General features: G+C 48.6%; 1 protein-coding gene across 4 annotated transcripts in view; it reads left to right on the top strand.

The window, feature by feature from the left end:
* Positions 1 to 25405, top strand: part of EFR3B (EFR3 homolog B) — an 88042-nt gene that overhangs the window by 42972 nt on the left and 19665 nt on the right. Inside the window, exons 4-12 of one of the 4 annotated variants that reach the window (XM_017651236.3) lie at positions 1702 to 1852; positions 11406 to 11527; positions 15026 to 15175; positions 16391 to 16525; positions 16983 to 17061; positions 17755 to 17890; positions 18115 to 18276; positions 18827 to 18938; positions 19320 to 19371. In XM_017651236.3, coding sequence (XP_017506725.1) covers positions 1702 to 1852; positions 11406 to 11527; positions 15026 to 15175; positions 16391 to 16525; positions 16983 to 17061; positions 17755 to 17890; positions 18115 to 18276; positions 18827 to 18938; positions 19320 to 19371 — 1099 coding nt within the window. Of the gene's footprint in view, positions 1 to 1701; positions 1853 to 11405; positions 11528 to 14739; positions 14894 to 15025; positions 15176 to 16390; positions 16526 to 16982; positions 17062 to 17754; positions 17891 to 18114; positions 18277 to 18826; positions 18939 to 19319; positions 19372 to 25405 lie in introns of those variants that run through there. The other 3 variants (XM_017651238.3, XM_017651237.3, XM_017651240.3) reach the window with 3 other exon arrangements.

The following is a 25405-nucleotide window of genomic DNA, read 5'->3' as shown; positions in this document are numbered from 1 at the left end:
ACAGTAAGCTAGGGCCAATGGAGAGAGCACTGGACTCAGAGCTTCCAAGGTCCTGTTGACTTCTCATCTTCTAAGGTATTTTGAAAACTTCAAGTTCATAATTACAGTCTTTCCAGCCTTAGTATTGAGATCCCAGATGGGGCAAGAAATGGTAGTGTATTCAAAGCTCTAGGCCTTAAATCTCTTTACTTTTCAGTTTTATTTCTACCATAACTTTCACTTTCCATCAAAATTTCCATCCCCAGTCAGTAGCCAGTTTTTTGGTTCTTTTTTTTTTTTCTAACCAAGGATGGTTTTTTCCATATCAGGATTTTCTGGGAATTTTTTACAGGAAAAGGAAGCAGCAATCTAAGCTCTGGATTTAGAAGGCCTTCTAGTTTCTTCTCTTGCCAAACCCCACCCACCCCTTCCTTTCCCTCATTTAAACACTGTAAAATAATGGTGAAGCCCTTCATGCAGAAGGATACTGGGATGATTCCTAAGAGAAAAGGATTCCACTCTGCCTGCCCCCATTTTCCCCCGTCCCCTTTGGTTGCCAGAATGTGTCCAGGTTTGTCTGCAGGGAAAGCCTGTCCTGCTTGGAAGGGCCCCAGCCCAGGCTGCTTCCCCAGCCCTGCGGGATTCGACTGGCTTCAGTCGCCTGCAGAATGGACCCGAACATGCCCGGATGGGTCTGCAGAGCATGGCAGGCTTCCTGGACTGTGACCGTGAGGGCCTCTGAAGGGCAAGGCTGTGGCCACCGGAACAGCCGGTCCCCCAGAGCCGGAGGAATGAAGCTCCAGTTCACCAAAGGAGCTCAAAGCCCCAATGCTGCCTTTGTATTTGCACCTGACCTGATCCATTTGTGAATATTCCCAGAGATAACTATTTAATAATGTTAAATAATAATTTGATAATAGTTGACTCCATTCATATAGATAGAAATAAGCACTTTCTAAAAGTGGACAGGAAAATTTCAGAGCAGAGAGGCTGTTTTTCTTATGGTTGCTTCGTATAGAGATTAGTTCAAGGGTACCTGAGAAATGGTATCTGATATAAAAAAAAAAGACGTTAAAAGCCACCATGACTGCCTTTGCAGCTGGCTGGCCCTCAGGCCCACCTCTGCAGCTTCTCCTCCTCCCCACCAGAGCCATCTCTCTCCTCCTTTGGAACCCCGTGGGACGTCATGCCTGATTTTCTTGTAGCCTTTCAGAGGAGGCATCTCTATTTACTGCATCCATCTGACTCAGGCTTCTTAAATTGAAGGACTTCATCCTCCACCCGCCTCCCCGCACTTGCTGGGATGGAGCCTTTCCTCAGTGGGTGCTCAACAAACACTTCCTGGCTTAGATCAAGTTGTTGTGTCTGATCTCACCGGCTTGGACTCAGCATTTGCTCTCCTGAGCATCAGTCCTTGCCACTTGTATCTACGTGAGGCAGTGGCCCTCATCTGTCCGCGTGGTCTTCATCTAATGAAGGAGGAGCTGGGTGTGTTGTTCCCTAGGCTCCCTTTCTGCTGGTTCCTTCTGATTCTCAGCACTGGGCTGCAGTGGGCGCTTGTAGGAACGGCTCTCCAGACCTTTGGCAACATTGGAAGAGCCTCGTTATCCTGGTGTGCCCGGTTGGTCATTCCACGGCCAAACAGGTTGCGCCAGTCGTATGGTGGGAGTGGGAGTGGTGTGGGTGTGAGGCGGGCGGACAGAACGGTGCTGCCTTCCCCAGGTACGTGTGCATCGCCATGGAGGCGCTGGACCAGCTGCTCATGGCCTGTCACTGCCAGAGCATCAACCTCTTCGTGGAGAGTTTCCTCAAGATGGTGGCCAAGCTGCTGGAGTCGGAGAAGCCCAACCTGCAGATCCTCGGCACCAACTCAGTAAGGAGCCGCCCAGGAGGCTGTGGGGTGAGGGCGGGCAGGCGGGAGGAGCCTCTGGGGCAGCCTTGCTCCCATCCGTTCCCGCTTGGTTTCTGACCCTACGAACAACTCACCACTTAGCGTCCTTTGTGTGACTAAAGGTGCATTTCACCTTTTTATTTAAATAAATATCTCATTTACATATTATAACTTATATAAATACATAATATATAAAATACATTTTATGAAATTTTTTTTCCATATTAAGGCATATGATTCAGTGGTTTTAGTATATTCACACGTTGTACAACCATCCTCCTCAGATTGATGATCTTCAAACTTTTCTAGTAATAGATTTTTTTTCCTTAAATAATTTTAAGTGGGGTCCTGATAGATATAAAAATAGATGAAAAGGGAGCCATTCCTTTGAGGGCAGGAGTTGCTCGGCACCTCCCAGCTTGGCCTCTGGTTCTACAGGGCAAACTTTGAAAGCTGTTCAGCTATGTTTCTTTCAAAGATAGAAGAAGCTGGTGTCCACAGGAGAGAGGCATCAGCTGGGTGGAAGGGTCACAGGGCAGCAGGCAACAAGACTTAGTTCTGCCATTACCTCACTGGGTCTCCTCGAGTGGGCTATCTTTTATGGGCCTGTCTTTTCACTGATACCATGAGGTGATTGATCTTGGTCCATGCTCCGTGCAAACAGTTGCTCTTCTGAGAGCTTATGGTTTGGGAGAGAGGAGCTCTCATAGGTGTCAAGAACCCCCAGCTTCACTGTATCTTCACATATTTGAATAGCCTGGTTGCTTTCTTGAATTTCTTGCCCTCTCTCCTATTCCCTCCACTTCAAGGCAGACTTTCAGCTCTAGGCCTTCAAGCAGCTTGGTGTTAAAAACCCTGATATGCAGCTATTTTACAGATATCACAAAAGAAAAGTTTAAGGTTTGCCCTCTTCACATTGCCAACCCGTCTTCTGAATCTGTATTGCATAGGTTGCACTGCTTTCCTGTTCTATGTAAGATGATTTAACCAGAAGATAGTCCTTCTGGACCAAAAGTAACAACCTATCCTCTCCTCTTTCCTCTCTCTGTGAGCCAGCTGTCTTTGACAAATTACATATACAGTAGCTGGGGGTGAAGGCTTCTGTCAGGTTGCCCTGGCAACAGCATCAGATGCTATTTCACTTGTCCTGTTTAAGATAACTATAGTCTAGAAGCGAACATCTGAATGGAAAATAAACCAGCCATCATGCATCCAGAGGATGTCTCCCTGAGGTGGGGCACAGAAGCAGGTGGCCGCTAGGTCTAGCTTTCCCCACAGCCATCTTGGCCCAGGGCCGGCATTTCGTTAGCTCTTTAGCCTTGAAAATTCAGGGCCCTGCTAATTCCTAGGTTCCACATCACAGCAAATCACTCCATCAGCAAGAGAGCAAGTCAGCTAATGATCACTGTACTGCAGACAACGATGATTACACAAGAACAGGCACTTATAAGTCGAATAATCGCAATAAAGTCAGAGTCCAACTTCAGGGCAGCCTTTGCTCCTGGTGTTCCTCATCTGGATCCCCTTTCCAGCCCCCAAAGCCTGCGATCTTTTCTGGCCTTTCCAAGAGAAGTTGTCTTTTGCTCCTCCTCATCTTAGAACTGCTGGATGCTAGTGATCTTAGGGAGGCTAGCCTAGGAGTTTCAGCTGGTTTCGTGGGGGTTTGAGGCTTTGTGAGAACACAAATGGGTGCAGGAGGAGGACTCCATGTAGAAGCTTGCACCATTTCATTTGGATAAAGGGTTTTGCTGCTAGGAAACTGAAAGACAAGGAAGGAGGGGAAAAGTGAAAGAAAGAAAAGGAAGAGAAAAAGCAAACCACTGATCCCATCTAACCGTTTTTGCTGGATTTCTCTGCCTGGAAATGGAGGCCCAAAGAAGGCACAGATCTTGTCTGCTCTCGCACAGAGGGAGCACTGGCTCTAGACAGGGAGTGATTTGGCCCTGTGGCCCGTGTTCTCCTCTCACTGAACTCTATCCCCTGACCCCTGCCTGGTGCAGGGCCCTCCCCCTGGAGCCCACTCACGGCCCCCGCCTCCCTGGGCCAGGCTCAGTCTGTCACAAGGTGGCCAAGGCCTTGTGGGTGACAAGTCAAGAAAAATCTTCGCCCTGAGCCAGCTCCACCTCCCTGTGGCTTTTCCCTCAGACCTGGCTTTGCTGCCCAAATCAGCTCAAAATAAACCTCCCCATTCTACAGAGCGCTTCTTCAGAAACCCTATCTGATTCAAGGTCCCAAACCTGGCTAATGACAGAGGCTCCTGGAGAGCTTTGGAAACCCACAGATTCCTGGGTCCCAGCCAGACCCGCTCATTAGCATCTCTGGAGAAGGCGCGTGGAGAGTCGTGTTTTAGTTTCCCATGTGCCACTAGCAGCAGGTTTGGACCGACCCATTGCAGTCTTAAACCTGTGCAGTTCCTCCCTTCCTGCCTTCCTTCACCCCTAAAGGATGTTCATCTAACTTGTGTCTAATCATGCCGAGGATGAAGCTGTGCTGAAACTTGTCACAAAATCCAAATATGCTAATAGCACTCCTGCGCATTCCATGCAGTGAAGTATAACTTTAAAAATTTAAGTGATGCTTCAAGCCCTTCATATCTGAATGATGAGGATGACAGTGAGGAGCCAGGAATGTCAGGAGAAGATGGTGAGCCAGGGCCAGCTAGGTTCTCTTATCTGTTCAGTGATTTAGTTTTGCACACCTGCCTCATTGTCCCAATATGTGCCAAAGGGACAGCACAGTGTCCACGTGTCCCGACCTCTTGAGGTCACTCGCTAATGATAAACTGAAAATATTAAATCTGAGAATGCCTGGTCTTCTACATAGACAATCTGATGTAGTAGCCTATTATATACAAATAGTAAACTGTAATGAAGATGCATAGATTTACATTTTGTATTTCACCCCTGCTTCACACCAGGTACAAATATTAACTCAAATAGATTGAAGACTTTTTGTAAGAGCCCAAACTATAAAACTCTTAAAAGAAACTATAGGATTAGGTCTTCCTTAGATTTGGCAGTGGATTCTGAAATACAACATCAAATGCAGAATCGACAAGAGAAAAAATAGGTAACTTGGGCTTCATCAAAATTAAAAACTTTTGTGCAACAAAGGACCCTGTCAAGAAAGGAAAAGAGCCACAGCACAAGAGAAAGTATTCATAAATCATACATCTAGGAAGGGCCCAGCAATGAGAAATATATGAAAACCTCTTACAATTCAATCAAAAGACAGCCTAATGAAACAATGGGTAAGGGATGTGAATAGACATTTCTCCAAAGACATACAATGACCAGCAAGCCCATGAAAAGATGCTCCACATCACTAATCGCTAAGGAGATGCAAATCAAAACCACAATGAGATACCACTTTGCTCCCACTGGGATTGCTATTTTATAAAACCTATAAATGACAGGTTTTGGGGAGGCTATGTAGAAACTGGGATCCTTGTACAGTATTAGTGAAAATGTGAAATGGTGTAGGCACTGTGGAAGACAGGTCAGTGGTTCCTCCAGAAATCACATAGAATTACCATATAATTCAGCGATTCCTCCTAGGTATGTTCCCAAAACAATTGAAAACAGGTACTGAAACAAATACTTGTGCATTATTCATATCCATAACGACGCTGTTCTCCATTTATACAGGATACCCAGACTCTGTAAACCCAGGGGCCAAACACAGATTCGTGTTCGCCAAGGGCAGGGGGAGAGAGGAAGGAAGAGTGGCTGCTTGATGGGCAAGGGTTTCCTCTGGGGCTGACAAAAATGCTTGACTTGTGAAACATTGTGGATGTATCAAATGCCACTGAATCATGCACTTTAAACAGGTTAACATATTTTTTTTGTGTGAATTTTACCTGAATTTCTTGAACACTGCACTTTAAGCTCTGAGCGACCCAAAGTCAGCAGCATGTAGCATTTGTGTTTTCACTGCGCCTCAGCCTCCAGTCCGCATGCTCTGAGGCTATGCGAAGGTGAGTCACTAGGGCTGCAGGGCTACGCAGCCTCCTTCAGAGTGTTGGAGCGGCCCTGGGGCTCTCTCCTCCCAGGAAAACAGAGAGGCTGGGGCTTGCCCAGGGCCCTGTCCCTCCGCCTGGTTCTCACTGCCCTGTACTTTATCCAGATCTCACCTCCCTGGACGCCCGCCCATCTTCAGCCCCCACTGAGGTGTCCTCTCTTCACCTCTATCCTGGACCTGGTGGGAACCACACTCTCTCCACCTGCCTCCACCTCCCCTGTCCTGCCACAGCCACACTCTGCCTTCTCACCCCAGTGTCTCAGCCTCAGACAACCACACACGTACGGGTTGGGGCCTTGACATACACCTGTCTCCACCTCATTTGGGCAGCTCCTTAGGCCATTCTTTGATCACCACCCTCTCTCACCCTCTCGGTGGTCTCCACATACTGTCTATTTTTCTCCTCAGGCCCCTCCCCCAGTCTGTGTCTTCAGTCTCAAAGGGGGCTCTGCCTTCTTCCGGACACTGAGGAAATAGGGGCTGTCAGGTGGGATCCCCTCAACTTCCTGCATCCGGCTTCCTCCTGTCCAGAAGGCTCCCATCTCCTCAGCAATCTTCCCACATCCGCTCTTTACCTTTCTCCAGGTCTCTCCCTCAGGCTAAACGTAAGGTCAGGTCTCTTCAATGTAAAAATACAGAAAGTAAATTAATAAACAACCAAGAAGAATAAACCAAAATTTACTCTCCATAACCATAAATACCTTTAGCTCACCTGAGAAAACTAACCATCATTCCACTTTAAAAAATATTTAGTTCAAATGCCAATTTCCCTAGGGGTCCCCAACTTGTCTTTAATTGCTGTCTTTCAAATCAGGAGTCAATAAAGATCACACATGCGCTTTGTTAGGGTCCCTCTCCTGCTCCTCTTTGTTTTTCTTGGCATTGACTTTGGGGAGACCAGGTCAGTGTGCTGTGGAATGCCCCACATTCTGGGGTGTCTGGTTATTTCCCTGTGGTGTCATTCCTCTTGCTCTCCCATCTCCTGTACATCCTGCAAACTGGAATCTCAACAGAAGCACAAATGTCTAGTGTCCCACTTTGTGGATGCCGAGTGTGACTCCAGGTTAGGGTGGTGACAGCCAGTTCTCTCCACTTGAAAAGTACATTTTTGTCTTTGCAGTCAGAAATCTGTAGAAACCAGGCACAGAACCCATTCTCCACACATCTTTCAGCGGATGTGTTTTATCTTTGGTGACGCTTTCCTTACACTCCCTTGACTTCCTGGCCTTGACATCCCAGCTATTCCCACATGGTTCACCCTTCTTAGTTTCTGTGGCTGCCTGACGAGTGGTCCCCCAAGGATGTCCACATCCTAATCCCTGGAACCTGTGACTATTACCTTAAATGACAAGGGACTGTGTAGATAGGAGCAAATTGAGAATTTTGAGGTGGGGAGATTATCCTGTATTATCCAGGTGGGTCTGATGTAATCACAGGGATCCTTATAGGAGGGTCAGAGTCAGACAGAAGGTGACATGACTGATGGAAGTAGAGGAACAGAGAGAACATGACTGGAAATGCTACTCTGCTGGTCTTGAAGAGGGAGAAAGGGGGGCCATGAGCCAAAGGTTGTAGGTGACTTCTGGAAGCCAGAAAAGTCAAGGAAATGCTCCTGTGGAGCCTCCAGAAGGAACAGCCCTGGAGATCCATTTCGACTGTACTGTAAGCTAATACATTTGTATTGCTTTCAGTAAATTGTGTCATTTAGTACAGCAGCAATAGAATTCTCCAATGAATCTCTCCCCCCACATGCTTCTGAAATGTCTGTGGTCTCCAAGATCAGTGCTTCATCCTCTTCTCACTCTGTATGCTCCCCATGGACAATTGCATCAACTCTTGTGGTTTTAACTGTCATCTCTAGACTAGAAATGCTCCCATATCCAGCAGCAGTGCAAAAATCACTGCTGGAGCCAGTGGCTGGAAGTGGGCTCCATGGGAGCAGGCAGGTCCGAAGAGCAAGGCCAGTGGGATAGCTCAGGTCCTGGGGGTCAGCTCCAGCAACAGCAGGGATCCTGGAGCAGAGGCAGCCAGTGTTGCCCTAGATCTGTGCTTCCTGGATGCAGACTTTGGGGACCAGCACATGGGACTGCATGGGGCCAGAGGGTTCACCTTCTCAGGCAGCAAGGACTGTGCTTTCTGAAGAGATCTTAAAACCATGCTGGTTTTGCAAAGAATCTTGAAAGAGAGAAGACAAAATGTAGGTAGACAGGAGAGGATGCCCAGCTCTGGGAAGTACTATGCCTTGGCTGGCAGTCAGGACCTTTGCAGGATGTGATAGTGTCACAGTGAGAATGTTTCTCGGGCTTCAGTGAAAATTGCTCCAGGGAGTTGCTATAAACAAGAGCAGTTGGAGAGTGAGGCAGCAGGTGTTAAAGTCCAAACCATGTGGCTTACAAGATCTGCTTTCCAGCTAGGATTTGTTTCAGTGACACAAAGAAGCAGTTCACATTTCTCCTTGTATGTAAACACAGCAAGAAGGCCACAAGTCCTAGACCGTGAGAGTGTCAGGGTTCTCTCTGTGCCCAGGATTTTGAACTAGGTTTCCAGTGTTAATGTCAGGAAGTTGTGTGGCTCAGAATATTCATCTACAGAAGGAAAAGCTAATTTCTGCCTGGCTGGTGCAGAAGTGAGGCCAGCCGCTCAGCTCCTATTTCCTGGGCCAGGGGGAGCTGTTTCTTGCAATGTCAATATTTGGGGCTTGCTTTCTCTTTATTGACCCAGGCCCTAGTAACCCTCAGTTTTCACGTAATTGTAGTTCCCTCCTGCCTGTGCTGGAGGGTGGGTGATCTGCTGCAGCAAGCTTGGCCCTTTTGTTGTATATAAAGAGCTGAAACTTTGATCTTGAAAGGGTGGCTCTAGCAGTGCCCATGGCCTTTGAAGTATCACATGTCCAGAGTCTTCAGTTTGTTGCTATAGAGACCTTCCTCATCATTGCTCTATCTTAAAAAATGAAACCCAAAACAAACCCAAGTTTATTATTTCACAATCTCATGCATTAGGCAAGTAGCATTTTAACAAAAGCCATTTGTAAGGTATGAATTAGCAGTGGTAGGGGTGAAGCAGATAAGAAGTTCCTGCTGTATCATGCATTTAAAAAAATAGTGATCAGTCATCCAGGTAAATGTATCCAGTGACAAATGTATCCAGTGACAGCAAGTCAGAAATGCATGGTGGGGGGGGAAGGAGGCTGCAGCTTTTAATGGTGATGGATTGGTCACACCAGGCCTGCGGGATGGCTACTCTTAGTAGCTCCGTTTTACAGATGGGGCGACTGAGGCACAAGGAGCTTAAGTAACTTGCCCCAGATCGGCCTACTAATTAAGTGGAGAAGGTGGGCTTCAGAAATGCAGACTAGCTCCAGACCCTTTCTCATAATCCTAACACTGTACTGCCTCTCGTCATCATACCCGATAGTCTCAACCTCACCTCAGCCAGGTTTTGTCACAGTTCCCAGGTGACTTCCACAGTGGCTGTGGTCTCTTATCCAGGGCCCCCTGTGAAGCACTCCAGTTTGACTATCTGAGCCACAATTTCCAAAGTTTCCATTTGGCCCTCTCCCATCAGGCCTGGGAAGACTTGGGAGCAGCTTGGGGTGGGCTGTCTAGGAGCTGTCCCCATGGGGACACCCAACCAAAGCTCTCTGTCCAGATTGGGGCTGGTGTGTCTGTGCTGTCAGACTCAGGGAAGGGAAGCGCCTCCTATCAAACTATCAAAACGAAGGCTCCTAAGAAGGCTCGGAGAGCCTGCTACCAAAAGGGAATCTATTTTATCAGCCCTGGTGCCTCCCCCAGTGTGAGAAATGGCCTGACACCCTCTGTGTGGGAGGTCGGGACTGGCTTTAAGTGTCATCTCACCACTGGGTCCCATAATAGAGCAAGAGTCCTGATAAACATGGGAGTGAAATGGTCCATGGCCTCATTTTTTCCTTTTTTCAGTCTTTTTAAGTTATTCTAAGATGTGTGCACTCTTGCATGCACACGGGTAGTTTTAAGCTTCCCAATCTTATCTGAAGTCAATACAGTGCAAATTAGAAAAATAAAGAATCCTAGTGCATGAAGACTGGGCTGCTTATTTTAGATGTGGGAAAACCGAAACGTAAGAGAAGTTAAATGTCCCACTCAAAGGTCACACCACCAGTTACAGGCAGATCTGCAGTTGGAACCCCCTGTAGCTGCATGTCCCAGTCATGTGGATGGAAATTCCGACCGAGCTCCGCTTTGGCCATGGGGAGTGCAGCCTGGGAACATCCTGTTTAGAGCAGCAGTTCACCCAAATACAGCTTCAGCCTCTGTAGCATACTAAGTATGAGTTCTAGCCTTTGGGGGCTTAGGTAGGTTACGTAGCCAAAGGCTGACTATCGCCTAGAACTCCTGGACTTGTACCTAATCAATGATAATTACAAACATATAATGCAAGCAATGTCATTTGGATTTATTACTCATATAAGAATATATGTATGCATTTTAAATGTGACTTGGACAGAAAGATCTTGTCAGCTTTGCACGTTGAGATTCTCTCAAATTTAGAAATAAGTGTATATTTATTATTGCAAGAACAAAACATGCCAATAGTTAATGATGTTTGTGGAAGTTGCTAATTTTCATCCAGAAAAGACCATTAACAACTTTTAAGTAGTTAAGTAGGGAAAGAAGTTGACTTCTGATACTGGATATTATGAAAGTACACTAACTAGGTAATTTTAGGAATAGCATACCCTTTTTGAACGTTTGAATGTTTGTAAAAAAATAATATTACAAGGCAAAGTAAAGGAGAATAGATGTTATTATAGGTCTAATCTTCTGGGTTGTTTGTGGCACCAAATTTGTAACATCTATAAAAATTATACTTAATTTTTGGCAATTTAACTGCACTTAGTCCATGATTCTTGCTTCTCTGCGGGACTCAGTTGAAATTAAGGCCATATGTCGAATTGCAGCATTGTGAAGGCAGAAGGAGGCTAACAGCTGAGAATGCCGAGCAAGACTTACTGAACTAAAATGGGAAATGTTAAAAATGTACTCAAATTTTTACCAATAAAGTGTAATTACATTTTTTAATCAAATTTTAGTTTTGCTCTTGTTCCCCACAATTCATTCTGGGAGGGCACCATCTGCCTCGACACTAGCTTTAGCTCAGTTCCGTGTTATTCCCTCAGCCTTTCGGCCCCTGGGTTTGCTTCAGCTCTGGGTGTAGATGGGAACGGGAGCCTAAGGGAGCCCTCGCTTTCCCTCCTCTTGCGTCCTCTGCTCACCTCAGCAGGGAAGGGCTGCAAAGGGTCGTGGGGCCTAGTCTTCTGTAGAGAGGAAAGGTGAGCAAGACTTGGACCCCACAGACATGCAGACCGGGTGTGCTCCAGGAAGGGGACAAGAGTTGGTCCCACGGTGGGTGGTTCCGGGAGGTGTATGTCCGTGGCTTTGCTATGGCTGGGTGCCTGGGGATGCAAGTCCCAGAGCCCCATGGTGACGAGCACAGAGGGTTCCCTCTCAGGCGTTCATCTCTCTCTCCTCCCGGGTAGTTTGTGAAGTTCGCCAACATCGAGGAGGACACCCCATCCTATCACCGGAGCTACGACTTCTTTGTGTCACGCTTCAGTGAAATGTGCCACTCCAGTCACGATGACTTGGAAATCAAGACTAAGTGAGTAGGGGAAGGCAAGCTGAGAAGGGCCTGCTCAGCTCATGACAGAGGCATCGGTGGGTCTTGGAGTCCCCAGCCCGGATTGCATGTCTGATTTCACTGGCATTTACCTCTGCTCTGATGCTGCTGGTGGAAATGAAAGAGGCACCTGGTGGGACGTAGGTGGGCAAGCGGGCAGAGCCAGCCTCCCAGCAGGTGCTTTCTAAAGGAAAAGCCTCTGGGGCCTAAGACAGGGCAAGATGGAGGGTAATGGTCCTATGAGCCCAACCTGAGAGACAGTGACAACACACACATATGAACACACTTGTACTCTTTTGTTCAAAAGTACCTGCATTTATACCCCCCAGAAACACACCCTCACCATTATCCATCAAAATATACACCCACCAATAAGAAGCCTAAGTCCTCACACTGGCTGACCCTGCTGACCTCCTGACTTCATCTCTTCCACTCTCTCACCCAGTCTCCTCAGCCACACAGGCCTCCTTGCTGCCCTGCACACACACCAGGGACAGTCCTGACACAGGGCCTTTGCACAGCCTGTTCCTGCACCTGGAATGCTTCCTCTATGGCTTTGTCTAGCTCACTCCTTCACTTCCTGCAAGCCCTTCCTCAAATGGGCCCTTGTCAATGCCACCTTGTCCCAGACAGCTCCACACACCCACTCACCTTCTCTGAAGCTGCAGGAGTCACAGAGGGAAGAAGTTGGAGGCTGCCATTGTCATGTGGCCAGGGTGCCCATAGTAGACCCATCCTCTGTTTGTTCCAGAACTCCACTCATGGCTCCTTCCTTCATCACCTAGGAGGGGCCTGAGCACCACGTTCTGTGCAGTAGCAGGTCCAGGGAGCCCTGTGTGCCCCTAATAGCAGCTTGCTCACCACAGCCAAGTCTAGTGGGAGGAACAGGAAGTGAATCCCTCCATCCCCACGTTGCAGGTTCACAAAGCTTCCAAGCCTGTGGAACAACTCTGGGGCAGGTCCCTGCATGAGTGGTCGGCAGTGCCTGACCTCCCCACCTCCCCTCTCGTGAAGCAGCCATGGGCTCCCTGGACTTGTGCCGCCCCAGTGCCTCTGAGGAGGGCAGTGGGGGTCCCAGGAGGAAGGAGCTCCTGTCCTCTCCACAGCAGGAGCCCCTGAGTGGCCACCCCACACCAAAATAGCTTCGAAGAGACCGAAGGGGCTGGAGCAGTGGGAGCACATCCAGGAGCAGGTGCTGGGGAAGGCGAAGGACTGCAACCATGTGGGGCTGTAACAGGTGCTGATCACTGGGGCAGCACTAAATTTCCAGGAGGGAGAGCCGAGGGGACCCTCCTTGCACCACTACACACACACTGCACAGTGGGAGGCGGCCAAGGTACAGAAGCAGATGTGCTCAGCACCGGTTCCTGACTGTTGGGAGTGTACTGCACAGCAGGAGGAGGGGTGCTGAGGTCCTGGCACCCGGGCAGTACCCACAGATTGGCACTTGACATCCATGAAAGGAACGCCTGCAGGGTGCAAGGTGCCCAGGTATCAGACCTCCGTCCTCAGTTTGTCTCTCTCTCCCAGGCCCTCCCTGAACCCCTTTTCCCTGAGATCTCCCCATTGTTCACTCACACCCTGGGCAGAGCCCAGAGCACCTTACCAAGAGCCACCCATGGGTTTTGTAATTAGGTGCAAGTGTGCAGGCACATCCATGTGTGTGTGGTCCTCTTGTGCTCAGCAACTCCCCAGGTCCCTGGCACTTGGGGAGGCCCCCACTGAGTCCATTACAAGGAGCAGTATAAGAGGACCCAGCCTCTCACCATGTCTGATCTCTCAGAGTTTATTTTGAAAGGCTCAATCTGTTCTGGATAGCATGGAATGAAATGTGTACATACGTGGAAGGTATTATGGGGAGATTGAGGGAGTAAAGAAAATTAATTCACATTGACATATAAGGAAGCTCTGGATATCAAATTTTTCACCCACCAAGCCTGGTTTCTTGCCAGCCAGGCTCTCTTGGATGGGACATAGGAGTCCAGCATGTTTGGGATATATTTCCATTGTGCATTAGGCAGTGCCTTTTAACCCAGGGCCAAGAATAGTTAGTGGAATTGTATTCCAGTTACTTCATTCACAAGTCTGGACAGCCTCTGGCTCAGGGTCCTGACTCAGGGTCAGGAACAGAGCAGCTGTGATTCCCTGGGAAATCCTAGCCCATCGGCCTGACCCTAACTGCTCCTGACCCAGTGCTGTTAGGCGGCTCCCACCACTAAGTTCTGGTCACCAGGTGAGACCCAGGGTAGCTCCCTGGTAACCACACTCCAAACTGAAGCTGAAAATACAAATAGCAACTAAACAGTTAGAGAAACTGCTCAACTTCAATATCTGTCAAAAGGATATGAGCTGAAATAGCTACGAGATGTGAAAGTTTTTCAGAGCCACACAACCAGAACAGATGCTCAAAATGCGGTCCCCGCTGCTGGTGTGGCTTGCAGGCTGGGGGAGGGGAGAGTAATTGGCCAATATTGGGAGACTTTCTTTTCTTACCTTTTGGGTAATTCCACTCCTGCCAATGATTTGAAATGCAGTAAAATATTTTATATGGTGATGTCCATTGTAGCACTATTATAGTAGCAAAAAGTTTAGAATTAACTTAAATGATTGATAGGGGACTGGTTTAGAAAGTTCTTAAGACAATACATCATGCATTTGATTTATGATACAGGAAGATGCTTATGATAGAATGTTATGGAGAAAAAAGCCAATATAAATTATGTAGGCAGTAGATTCTTCATCCTGCTGTACAGCATGTGCAGAAGAAAGGAAAGACACCAGAATGCCAACAATGGTTATGTTTGAGGGTTAAATTTTCTTTATGCTTTTCTGTATTTAGCATGTATCATTTTATAATAAGAAGAAAAAATTTATTAAAATTCTGAAAAACAAAAAGGGACTTCAGGCTGCATTACATGGCCAGTAAAGAAGGCCCCTCCTGCAGGGACCCTGGGGTAGTGCAGCGGAGCCTGGGGCAGCGGGGGTGAAAGGCATCCCCTCCAGTTACTCAGCCAGCTTAGCCCCAGCTGCAATGCCTCCGTGGCCAGAGAGTCTGGCAGCTTGTGCCTCTCCTTCCAGATCCCCTACCCCCATAGACTGCTCACAGCCCTGGGTTCTGCCTCATCAGCTGGTGGCCGCACTTTGAGCTTTTATAACCTTGGGCTCAAACTGTTGCAAACCCAACTAGGTACTAACAAGAAGGAGTCTGGAGCACTGGCACCCTAGGGATGAAGCCCCGGTGGCACAGGTCAAGGAGGGTCTGGGACTCTTCTGAGGTGAGCCAGAAGTCATGGCTTCCTGGGCTCATATCTACCAGCACAAGAAGCCAGCAGTCAGGAGGTACAGAAGGTGAGCTGCATTCTGCCTTTTGATGGAAGAATGCATCCCTCACCCCCATGCCATGCTGTTCTCCTTGCCACAGAAGCTGGACTTCTCAGGGCCTGAGTTGTTCCTGACCTCATTTCACCCTTTTCCTTACAGAATCCGAATGTCGGGCATCAAAGGTCTACAAGGAGTGGTGAGGAAGACAGTGAATGACGAATTGCAGGCCAATATCTGGGACCCACAGCACATGGACAAGATTGTTCCCTCACTGCTTTTCAATCTGCAGCACGTAGAGGAGGCGGAGAGGTAAGCAGGAGAGGGGTGCAGCCCTCCTGGTACCCGCCCAGGCTGCTTGGGTACCACACGGCTGGGGCTAGCTGGTAAAACCCAGCTACCAAGCCAGGGGTCTTGGCCTCTGTGGCTTGTTCTGCAGCGATCCCAAGGCTGGCTTCCTGGGAGCCTTGGGTCTGGCCTCTGCAGCCTGCTGTCCCCCTTGAGGTCTGGGCTCAGGAAGGAAGGACAGTAATGGTGTGGGCTTCTGGGACTGAGAGTGCAAAGGGCCAGGTCACCTCTGTCTCTCTGGAAGCAACGGGCCAAGGAGGTTTTCAGATGCCTTTTGAAGCTCCAGTTACTGAGGACTTTCCCTCCCTGACCTTCCTTCCCTCCTCACTTCCTAATGGTACTTCAGGCTCTTAGAACATGCCTGCTTGACCAGCCCACAGCCACTTGACAGGAGTTACAGACATTGGGATTTAATCTGAGAGCCCCCAGAAGGGGGGTTGTCCTGTCCATGCCCCTTGCTCTTCCCCTCTGTGAAGTGGGATGGAGGGAAAAATCCATGTGGCCGCCCACCTTGGCTGCGCTAGACGCTGGATGAACGTGCGTCCCCTGTCAGTTGAGCCATTGCTGCTGGACCAGGAAGTGTGCCCTCTGGTGGCTGCTTCTGGAACCGCACCTCACCAACAATCTGCCAAGGGTCTCTGGTGGTCTCAGGGCCAGGAGTCCTGGGGCTCCTTCTGTCCTCATCCGAGCCCACGCCACTGTGATTCGGGTACCACTGAATCACACCTGAGCCAACCGCCGTGCCTTTCTTCGCCCCCTCCCTCTTTTTCCTCTCCCTCCTCTCTCCCACTTTCTTTCACTCTGCCTGCCTCTTCAGACCCCGTCTCTCCCTCTGAGGTCTTAGGAGCATGGCGACACTTGTGGTCTGTGCCTCACCAGGCCCGTGGTGTGCAAGCATCTAGCCTTCCCGTGGATTCTCATCGGGCTTATCTTTAATGATTTCCAGAAAAAGAACTTTATCCTTTCTCCCACAGTCTTCCTCCCCTCTGGGCTTTTTTACCCCATTTAATTTCTGACAGCCGTGATGTCTCCCCCATTAACTAATGCAGTCTACGTCAAATTCCCGCCTGGCCTACTCTCATTATTTGTACGGATGCAACACAGCAACGGGGACATGCACAAGGCCTGACTCCCAGCCTGGATCCTGTCCTTTACCCACTTGACTTCGTGTTCCCACAGCCGCTCTCCTTCGCCCCTCCAAGCACCAGAGAAGGAAAAGGAGAACCCGGCGGAGTTGGCTGAGAGGTGCCTTCGGGAACTGCTGGGCCGGGCTGCCTTTGGCAACATAAAAAATGCCATTAAGCCTGTTCTCATGTGAGTGCCCCCCACCACCCCATCCTCCGCAGCCTTCAGCAAACTGTTCCAGGGCCTGGCACCTCCTTGCTGACTCAGAAGGGAAGGTGTTCTGATTGTTGAGTCATGGCTAAGGCAGTCCCTTCTCTGTGCCTGTGTTCCCTGCGCTGTGACAGCAATGGTGTGGGCTTCCAGGGCTACCACACAGTGGACAGGTGCAGTTTTGGTGAGAGTTGTTGGTAGGAGGGCCCCCGAAGCTGAAGGAAGGTGCCCGGCTTGATTCCTCAGTCCACAGCTGTGAAGCCTGTGCCTTGACCTCCCTCCAGCTTGCGCTGGGGGCTGCCCTCCTGATTCCCTTCTCTCACCTGCACCTGTAAACCCTTCCTCACTTACCTGGGAGCAATGTGAGGGTGGGGTCTCTCTTCCCTAGCATCACTTTACATTTCACAGCTGTTCTCCCTCATTTTCTCCCTCACAGCCATCTGGATAATCATACTCTCTGGGAACCAAAGGTGTTTGCCATCCGTTGCTTTAAAATCATCATGTACTCAATTCAGGTACAGTGGCTCCCCACGTCCAGCTAGACCCCCAGCCAAGGGCCCGTGAGGGGGCAGGACAGCACACTGAAGGGGAAAGCCAGCGGTCCTCTGTGACTTCTCCTAAGCCCCTAGTTGTCTACACCAGGGCTGCTCAACTTAGCAGTGGAGAAGGACCAGTTTAGTTTTATTTCCAATACAGCACAGACCAGTACTTGGTAAAATACAATTAGAAAGAACTCCTAGAAACAGCAAATGAAAAAGTCATGCCAAATACATGCCCACAGACCACGTCCGGCCACCACAGTATCATCGAATCGCTTACTAAACACCTACTCTCAATTTTTGCACTTACCTCAGTGTAAATGGGCTGCATTCTGAGCAGCCACTGGACTATAAACCCTGTGGCCTCTCTTGGCCCTTACTGAGAAGACCTGGTACCTGGAAAAAATGAAAAGGAAGGCAGTATTTTAAAGGTGATTTTTGACGCATTTGGAGTGAAAGGATCCAGGAAAAATGTAGAAATGAGGTGTTCACTGCGGCTCTGTTCCTTGTCAGACAAAAAGGTGGGGTTGGGGGATTCTTAAAAAGAGCTAGGGTAACTGGGCACTGCCTCCAGTGCCCATGGCCTGTGGGTCCCAGCCAAGAGCTGCCCGGGCTCCGAGGCCCCGCGGGGGTGGCTGTTTGGGGACCAGCACGTCTTCCTCCCCCCAGCCGCAGCACTCCCACCTGGTTATCCAGCAGCTCCTGAGCCACCTGGACGCCAACAGCCGCAGCGCGGCCACGGTGCGGGCGGGCATCGTGGAGGTCCTGTCCGAGGCTGCCGTCATCGCTGCCACCGGCTCTGTTGGTGAGGGGCGCTGAGGGACGGGGTGGGGGCTAGGAATCCCCCAGGGATAAAGAACCACCCGTGGCAGGAGGCTGCCTCCCTTTCCAGGAAAGGGCAGTGAACGGTGGGGGGCCGAGGCGGCCCCTGGCTGAAGCGGGCCCAAGCCTGCCCTGTAAGGCAGAGCGGGGGAGAGTGAGCCCGGGTACCAGGACTGGATGTTGGGTCTCCCACCCCACCGCGCCCAGGGCCCACGGTGCTGGAGATGTTCAACACTCTGCTGCGGCAGCTGCGGCTCAGCATCGACTACGCCCTGACCGGGAGCTACGACGGTGCGGTAACCCTCGGCACCAAGATCATCAAGGAGCACGAAGAGTGCATGTTCCAGGAGGCCGTCATCAAGACGATAGGTGGGGCCAGGGGCGGGGCGCAGGGCTGCCCCTCAAAGTCATCATCCGGGTGTGGCAGGAATGCTGTGGAACAGACGTTATTCATGGATCGGGGACAATGGGATCCACTGTCCTGGGCTGGGCTTGAGTGAGCCCAGAACAGTCTCCACGGGTTTCTCAGCCTGGACTTCGGGCTAAGAGAGGCGAGCTCTTCCTGCACCCCACACCCCATCCGGCCTGCCTGGTGCTTCCACGTTGGGGCAATTGGAGGCAAGGTGGGGAGGCAGGAAGAGAAAAGGCAGGAAAGAGAAAAAAAGAGGAGAAGGCCGTGGATATGCACGTGGATGTGGGGGAGGGAACCACTGAGCCGCCCCACGGGTGTGGGGGGCGCTCTCACTTTGACAGCCTCCCTGTGCCAGAGCCCCTGGAGTGGCCCAGAAGCAGTGTCTACCCCTCGGGAGAAGCAAGGAAGGAACCGCAGTCTGGGAGAGGCTGCGGAGCTGGCTGGCTTTCTCCCACTGATTGAGGCTGTGGGCCCCTCCTGGGCCAACACCTCCCCCTGTCCCCACAGGCTCCTTTGCTAGCACGTTGCCCACTTACCAGCGCTCCGAGGTGATCCTCTTCATCATGAGCAAGGTCCCTCTGCCTTCCCTGCACCACCCTGTGGAGATGGGGAAAACAGGGTAAGTCCTGGCCTTACCCCCTTCTTCCTCTCCCAGTCCAGATTCCACCCCGGCTTACCTTTCCATGTTTCCCAGCTCTCCCCTTCCTCCACCCAAGCTTTCCTGGTCAGACCTTGCCCCCCTTGTTCTACTCTCAAATCCCTCACCAGCCTTTAGTGGTGTGCTTGGATCCCACAATTTCTCAAGTTGCCCCCACCAGGAATTATCTGCCACCTTGGAGGGAGCCGTTAATTCTCTGCTCCTTGGCTCTGGAAGTCACTGTCCTGGGTAACCCACCAATATATGTCTCATGGAGAATGTAATCAGGGGAGCTGGGTAGGCAAGTGTGGGCTCTCTGCCCAAATCACCCTCCTGGTGAGTATTTTTGTCTCTGGTCTACAGGGAGAACAGGAACCGACTGACCCAGATTATGCTGCTGAAATCCCTCCTTCAGGTGAGCCCTTCCTATCCCCATTCTGCTCTGCTTCTGCAGGAGGCAGCTCCTTCCAAGAGACCAAGAGAAGGTTACTGCATCCAGTTGTGCAGGTTGCACACTACCCAAATATGCCCAAAGAGTAGGGGACTGAAATTCAGCCAGTGTTCCACTCACTAGCCAGGCTGGGTACCCATAGGGGTGGGTCCTCCAGACAAGGATACCTGTTCTTAATTTTCACAGAAGTTCCTTATCAGCAACTGATAGCTTGGTCACTCAAACATTATCTCTGTATTGAGATGGAATCTCTTGGTTCCTGCCTTTTTCCCCTCCAAGTACCTTCCCAGCCCCTTCCATCTCTTTCCCCTTGGCATTTGTGCCTGCCTCAGTCTCCCAGCCACCATCTCTCCTTCATCAGTGTTTTCCATTCCTCTTCTTTATGTCTTTGCAGCCATCACTCAGTCTAGATTTATTGTTCTCGAATACCATTCCTATGACTGACTTGCTGAAACATATAGACTCCCTAGAGACTGTGAGCTGACAGGCTGAGTGGGGTCGGGGAACCTGTACTGGGAACAAGCTCCCCAGGTGTGCTTATGCATAAGCCCTGCCTACGTGCTGGGCATCTCACAACTGCATTATCCTCATAGTTGTTCTTACCTCCATCTGCTCACCTGTCATATATACAGCCACAAGAACAGTTTTCTAGAAATGCTCCTTGTTAAAGAGTAGGTGTTAGAGGATCACGGGAAGATGGCGGCATGAGTAGTTCAGAGGAAATCTCCTCCCCAAAACATATATATTTATGAAAATACAATAAATACAACTATTCCTAAAAGAGACACCAGTGGATGCAGTACAACAGCCAGGATACATCTACATCTGCGAGAACTCAGCATCACATGAAGGGGGTAAGATACAAGCCTGGCCAGGCGGGACCTGAACGCTCCCCCACCCCAAAACCCAGTGGAAAGAAAGGAGTCGGAACAGGGAGGGAGTGAAAGCCCAGGACCGCTAAACAACCAGCTCTAGAAATCCGCACCCGGAACACAGACACAAGGTGCACGGGGTGCTGGATATTAGAGAAACAGAAAAGCAAAAACTGTGGGCAGGTCCCCACAACTGGCACCCCCTGAGACAAAAGAAAAGTGAGTGCTTTCTGCAAGTCTTAAAGAGACAGGGACCCCACAGCTGAATGAAGTTGTCCTGGCAGCTGGGAATACCGGGGAAACTTAGGCGCCCTAAACGGAGGCAGTGCAGCTCTGAAGCCCCTCACAGGACAAGGCAGCCTGCCAGTCATTCCTCCAACTGGCACAGACCCCGACACACAGGCCCAGTAGCAGGAGAGTGGGAGCGTGCACCGGGGGTGGAAGCGCTGGAAGGAACCAGCAGCAGATCCGTGTGCTGCAGGGCTAGCCCACAGCCGCGCGACCAAACAACCTCGGCGCAGCTCGCACACACCGGCGGCAGTGAAGCCAGAGCCCGGTAGAAGCCTGCGCGGGAAAGCCCCATGCGCACGGGCAGCAGAGCCAGAGGGAGCAGGCGCGCTCCCAGGAGCTGACCAGAATCCCAGCCCAACACACAGCCACCCGGGCCAGACCCAAAGGCTGCTGCTGCCACATAGCTGCCCGGCAGGGTCGCCACTAGCATAGAGGAGCACACATGGCATGCCTGCCACTCCCTGCAGGGCTCTGCACTGCTCTAACGGACACCCTGCCCACAGCAGCTTAGGAGATTAACCCAGTGGCTGCTCCAGGAGTGCAGGTAGCTGTCACAGGCAGTGGAGAAGGGCAAGGCATCCAGCAAGTAGGAAAGGACTTTCTTCTCCCAGCTGACACACCCGCAACCTGCCTACAACCACTGCGATCACCATGAAAAGGCAAAAAAATCTGGTCCAGTCCAAGATAGTTACACCTGAGAAAGGATCTGCAGAGGCAGACCTAACCAGTCTCCCTGAAAAATAATTCAAAATAAAAATCATAAACATGCTGACAGAGCTGCAGAGAAATATGCAAGAGCTAAGGGATGAAGTCTGGAGGGAGATTACAGATGTCCAGAGGGAAATAACAGATGTCCAGAGGGAGATTACAGAAGTGAAACAAACTCTGGAAGGATTTATAAGCAGAATGGATAAGATGCAAGAGGCCATTGATGGAATAGAAACCAGAGAACAGGAACGCATAGAAGCTGATGCAGAGAGAGATAAAAGGGTCTCCAGGAATGAAACAATATTAAGAGAACTGTGTGACCAATCCAAAAGGAACAATATCCACATAATAGGGGTACCAGAGGAAGAAGTGAGAGAAAAAGGGATAGAAAGTGTCTTTGAAGAAATAGTTGCTGAGAACTTCCCCAAACTGGGGGAGGAAATAGTTGCTCAGACTATGGAGGCACACAGAACTCCCGAGAGACAGGATCCAAAGAGGTCAACACCAAGACACATAATAATTAAAATGGCAAAGATCAAGGACAGGGACAGAGTATTAAAGGCAGCCAGAGAGAGTAAAAAGGTCACCTACAAAGGAAAACCCATCAGGCTATCATCACACTTCTCAACAGAAACCTTACAGGCCAGAAGAGAATGACATGATATATTTAATGCAATGAAACAGAAGGGCCTTGAACCAAGGATACTGTATCCAGCACAACTATCATTTAAATATGAAGGAGGGATTAAACAATTCCCAGACAAGCAAAAGTTGAGGGAATTTGCCCCCACAAACCACCTCTACAGGACATCTTACAGGGACTGCTCTAGATGGGAGCACTCCTAAAAAGAGCACAGAACAAAACACCCAACATATGAAGAATGAAGGAGGAGGAAAAAGAAGGGAAAGAAATAATCAACAGACTGTTTATAACAGCTCAATAAGCGAGTGAGGTCAGACAGTAAGGTAATAAACAAGCTAACCTTGAACTTTTGGTAACCACAAATCTAAAGCCTGCAATGGCAATAAGTACATATCTTTCAATAATCACCCTAAATGTAAATGGACTGAATGCACCATTCAAAAGACACTGAGTAATAAAATGGATAAAAAAGCAAGACCCATCTGTATGCTGCTTACAAGAGACTCACCTCAAACCCAAAGACATGCACAGATTAAAAGTCAAGGGTTGGAGAAAGATATTTCATGCAAACAACAGTGAGAAAAAAGCAGGTGTTGCAATACTAGTATCAGACAAAATAGACTTCAAAATAAAGAAAGTAACAAGAGATAAAGAAGGACATTACATAATGATAAAGGGCTCAGTCCAACAAGAGGATATAACCATTATAAACATATATGCGCCCAATATAGGAGCACCAATATGTGTGAAACAAATACTAACAGAATTAAAGGAGGAAACAGAATGCAATGCATTCATTTTTTTTTTTTTGAGAGGGCATCTCTCATATTTATTGATCAAATGGTTGTTAACAACAATAAAATTCAGTATAGGGGGGTCAATGCTCAATGTACAATCATTAATCCATCTCAAGCCTAATTCTCGTCAGTCTCCAATCTTCTGAAGCATAACGAACAAGTTCTTACATGGTGAACGAATTCTTACAGAGTGAATAAATTCTTACATGGTGAACAGTACAAGGGCATTCATCACAGAAACTTTCGGTTTTGATCATGCAATATGACCTATAAACCATCAGGTCAAATATGAATATTCATTTGATTTTTGTACTTGATTTATATGTTGATCCCACATTTCTCCTATGATTATTATTATTATTTTTATTTTTAATAAAATGCTGAAGTGGTAGGTAGATGCAAGATAAAGGTAGAAAACATAGTTTAGTGCTGTAAGAAGGCAAATATAGATGATAAGATGATCAGGTGTGTGCCTATGGACTAAGTATTAATCCAGGCTAGACAAGGGCAGCAAGACATCCACGGATGCAGAAGATTTCTCTCAAAGCAGGGGGGGTGAGGTTCTGAGCCTCACCTCTGTTGATCCCCAAATTCTCACCTGATGGCCCCCCTGCAACTGTGCCTGTCTTAGGTTGTTCCTCCCTTGAGGAATCTTACCCGTCTCTGGCTAACCAGTCATCTTCCGGGGCCATACAGGGAAATGTAAAGTTGGTAAGTGAGAGAGAAGCCATATTGTTTGCAAAGGTTAGCTTTTTACTTCTTTGCAGATTTATGCCCTGTGGCTTCTATGCCCAGCACTTGTCTCGAGGTATCTTTACCACCTGGAGGAATTATGATACTCGGTAAATTCGATATGAGGCACGAATTCTATTTAAGGTTTGTAATTAGGAAGGAAGAAGAAAAGCTATAGATGTAGCATATGAAGGAAACTTGGGAGGATTGATTATTTCTTTGACATATCTTCTTGTAGAGTACCTTAAGTATGTATAGGTTTTAAACTACTAACTAATTTGCACACACATATTAACATAATAGGAATACGGTGACATAAACAAAGCAAATCTATAATTACCAGCCATCTCCAGTGAAGCCAAGAAAACCATTTAGGCACCCTAGGCATTTGTGAAAATTTATCTATGATATGATGGATATTGTCCAACTGTACTTGAACCATCAGACAAATTAAAGCAGCCCATTTCTGGGATCTGTTCACATCCCATATGTTCTTTTAACCATAGATAGTCTATAGTCATGAGATTTTGGGGTGCTACAACTTGCACCCCTCCCAACTCCTGGTTGAGTTCCAACAGTACAGATCCAGTCAAATTCGTTGTCTCACTGTATGCACATGCCATCCTAGACATCTCCCTCCTCCTTCTTATGGCAAGTCCAGGAGACGGTGGGCTGGATGCAGCCACAACCGCAGCATCGTCCGGATCCCTGTGGAGGCTTTTTGATGATCATCCCCCGGCACGAGTCCTCCAGAGAGTGCTGATGCCGGAAGCTCCTCCTCATATCGTATCTTAGTTCATTTTCTGGGTATCCAAGCTAGGCCTTGATCTTCTGCGTAGAAACAAACAGACCCTTTGCCCACACTTTGACATGCCCTCTATACCACTGTGCAGAACTCATTGGAGGTCAGCACACAGTAACTGCTTTTTTTTTTTTTTTAATTAAGAGAAAGGAATATTATCAGAAAAGAGTACCTCCATAGCTGATCATCTGACACCCTTTAAGTGATCAACATTAAGGATATTTAAAGCATGCGTTGATCTTTGATTTACCAATAGTTTTATCCTGTTAAGGAGTAATCCCCCTTTTCTTTCTTTCTTTCTTTTTTTTTTTAAATTTTTAATCTACACTTACCTGAAGAATACTATGTTTACTATGCTCTCCCCTATATCAGGTCCCCCCTAACAACCACATTACGGTTACTGTCCATCAGCTTAGCAAAATGTGGTAGAGTCACTACTTGTCCTCTCTGTGTTGTGCAGCCCACCCTCCCCTTTCTCCCTCACCCCCATGCATGCTACTCTTAACACCCCCCTTTTTCTTCCCCCCCCTTATCCCTCCCTGCCCACCCATCCTCCCCAGTTCCTTTCCCTTTGGTACCTGTTAGTCCATTTTTGGGTTCTGTAATTCTGCTGCTGTTTTGTTCCTTCAGTTTTTCCTTTAATGCATTCATTTTGGGAGACTTCAACACACCACTCACCCCAAAGGACAGATCCACAAGACAGAAAATAAGTAAGGACATAGAGGCACTGAACAACACGCTAGAACAGATGGAACTAATAGACATCTATAGAACTCTACATCCAAAAGCAACAGGATACACATTCTTCTCAAGAGCATATGGAACATTCTCCAGAATAGACCACATACTAGGCCACAAAAAGAACCTCAGTAAATTCAAAAAGATTGAAATCCTACCAGCCAACTTTTCAGACCACAAAGGTATAAAACTAGAAATAAATTGTACAAAGAAAGCAAAAAGGCTCACAAACACATGGAGGCTTAACAACATGCTCCTAAATAATCAATGGATCAATGACCAAATTAAAATAGAGATCTAGCAATATATGGAAACAAATGACAACAATAACACAAAGCCACAACTTCTGTGGAACGCAGCAAAAGCAGTCTTAAGAGGAAAGTATATAGCAATCCAGGCATATTTAAAGAAGGAA

This window comes from Manis javanica, chromosome 1 (genome assembly GCF_040802235.1).
Source record: "Manis javanica isolate MJ-LG chromosome 1, MJ_LKY, whole genome shotgun sequence".
NCBI lineage: Eukaryota > Metazoa > Chordata > Mammalia > Pholidota > Manidae > Manis > Manis javanica.
Note: the sequence above shows the minus strand (reverse complement) of the source record. Positions and strands in the feature narration are given on the sequence as shown.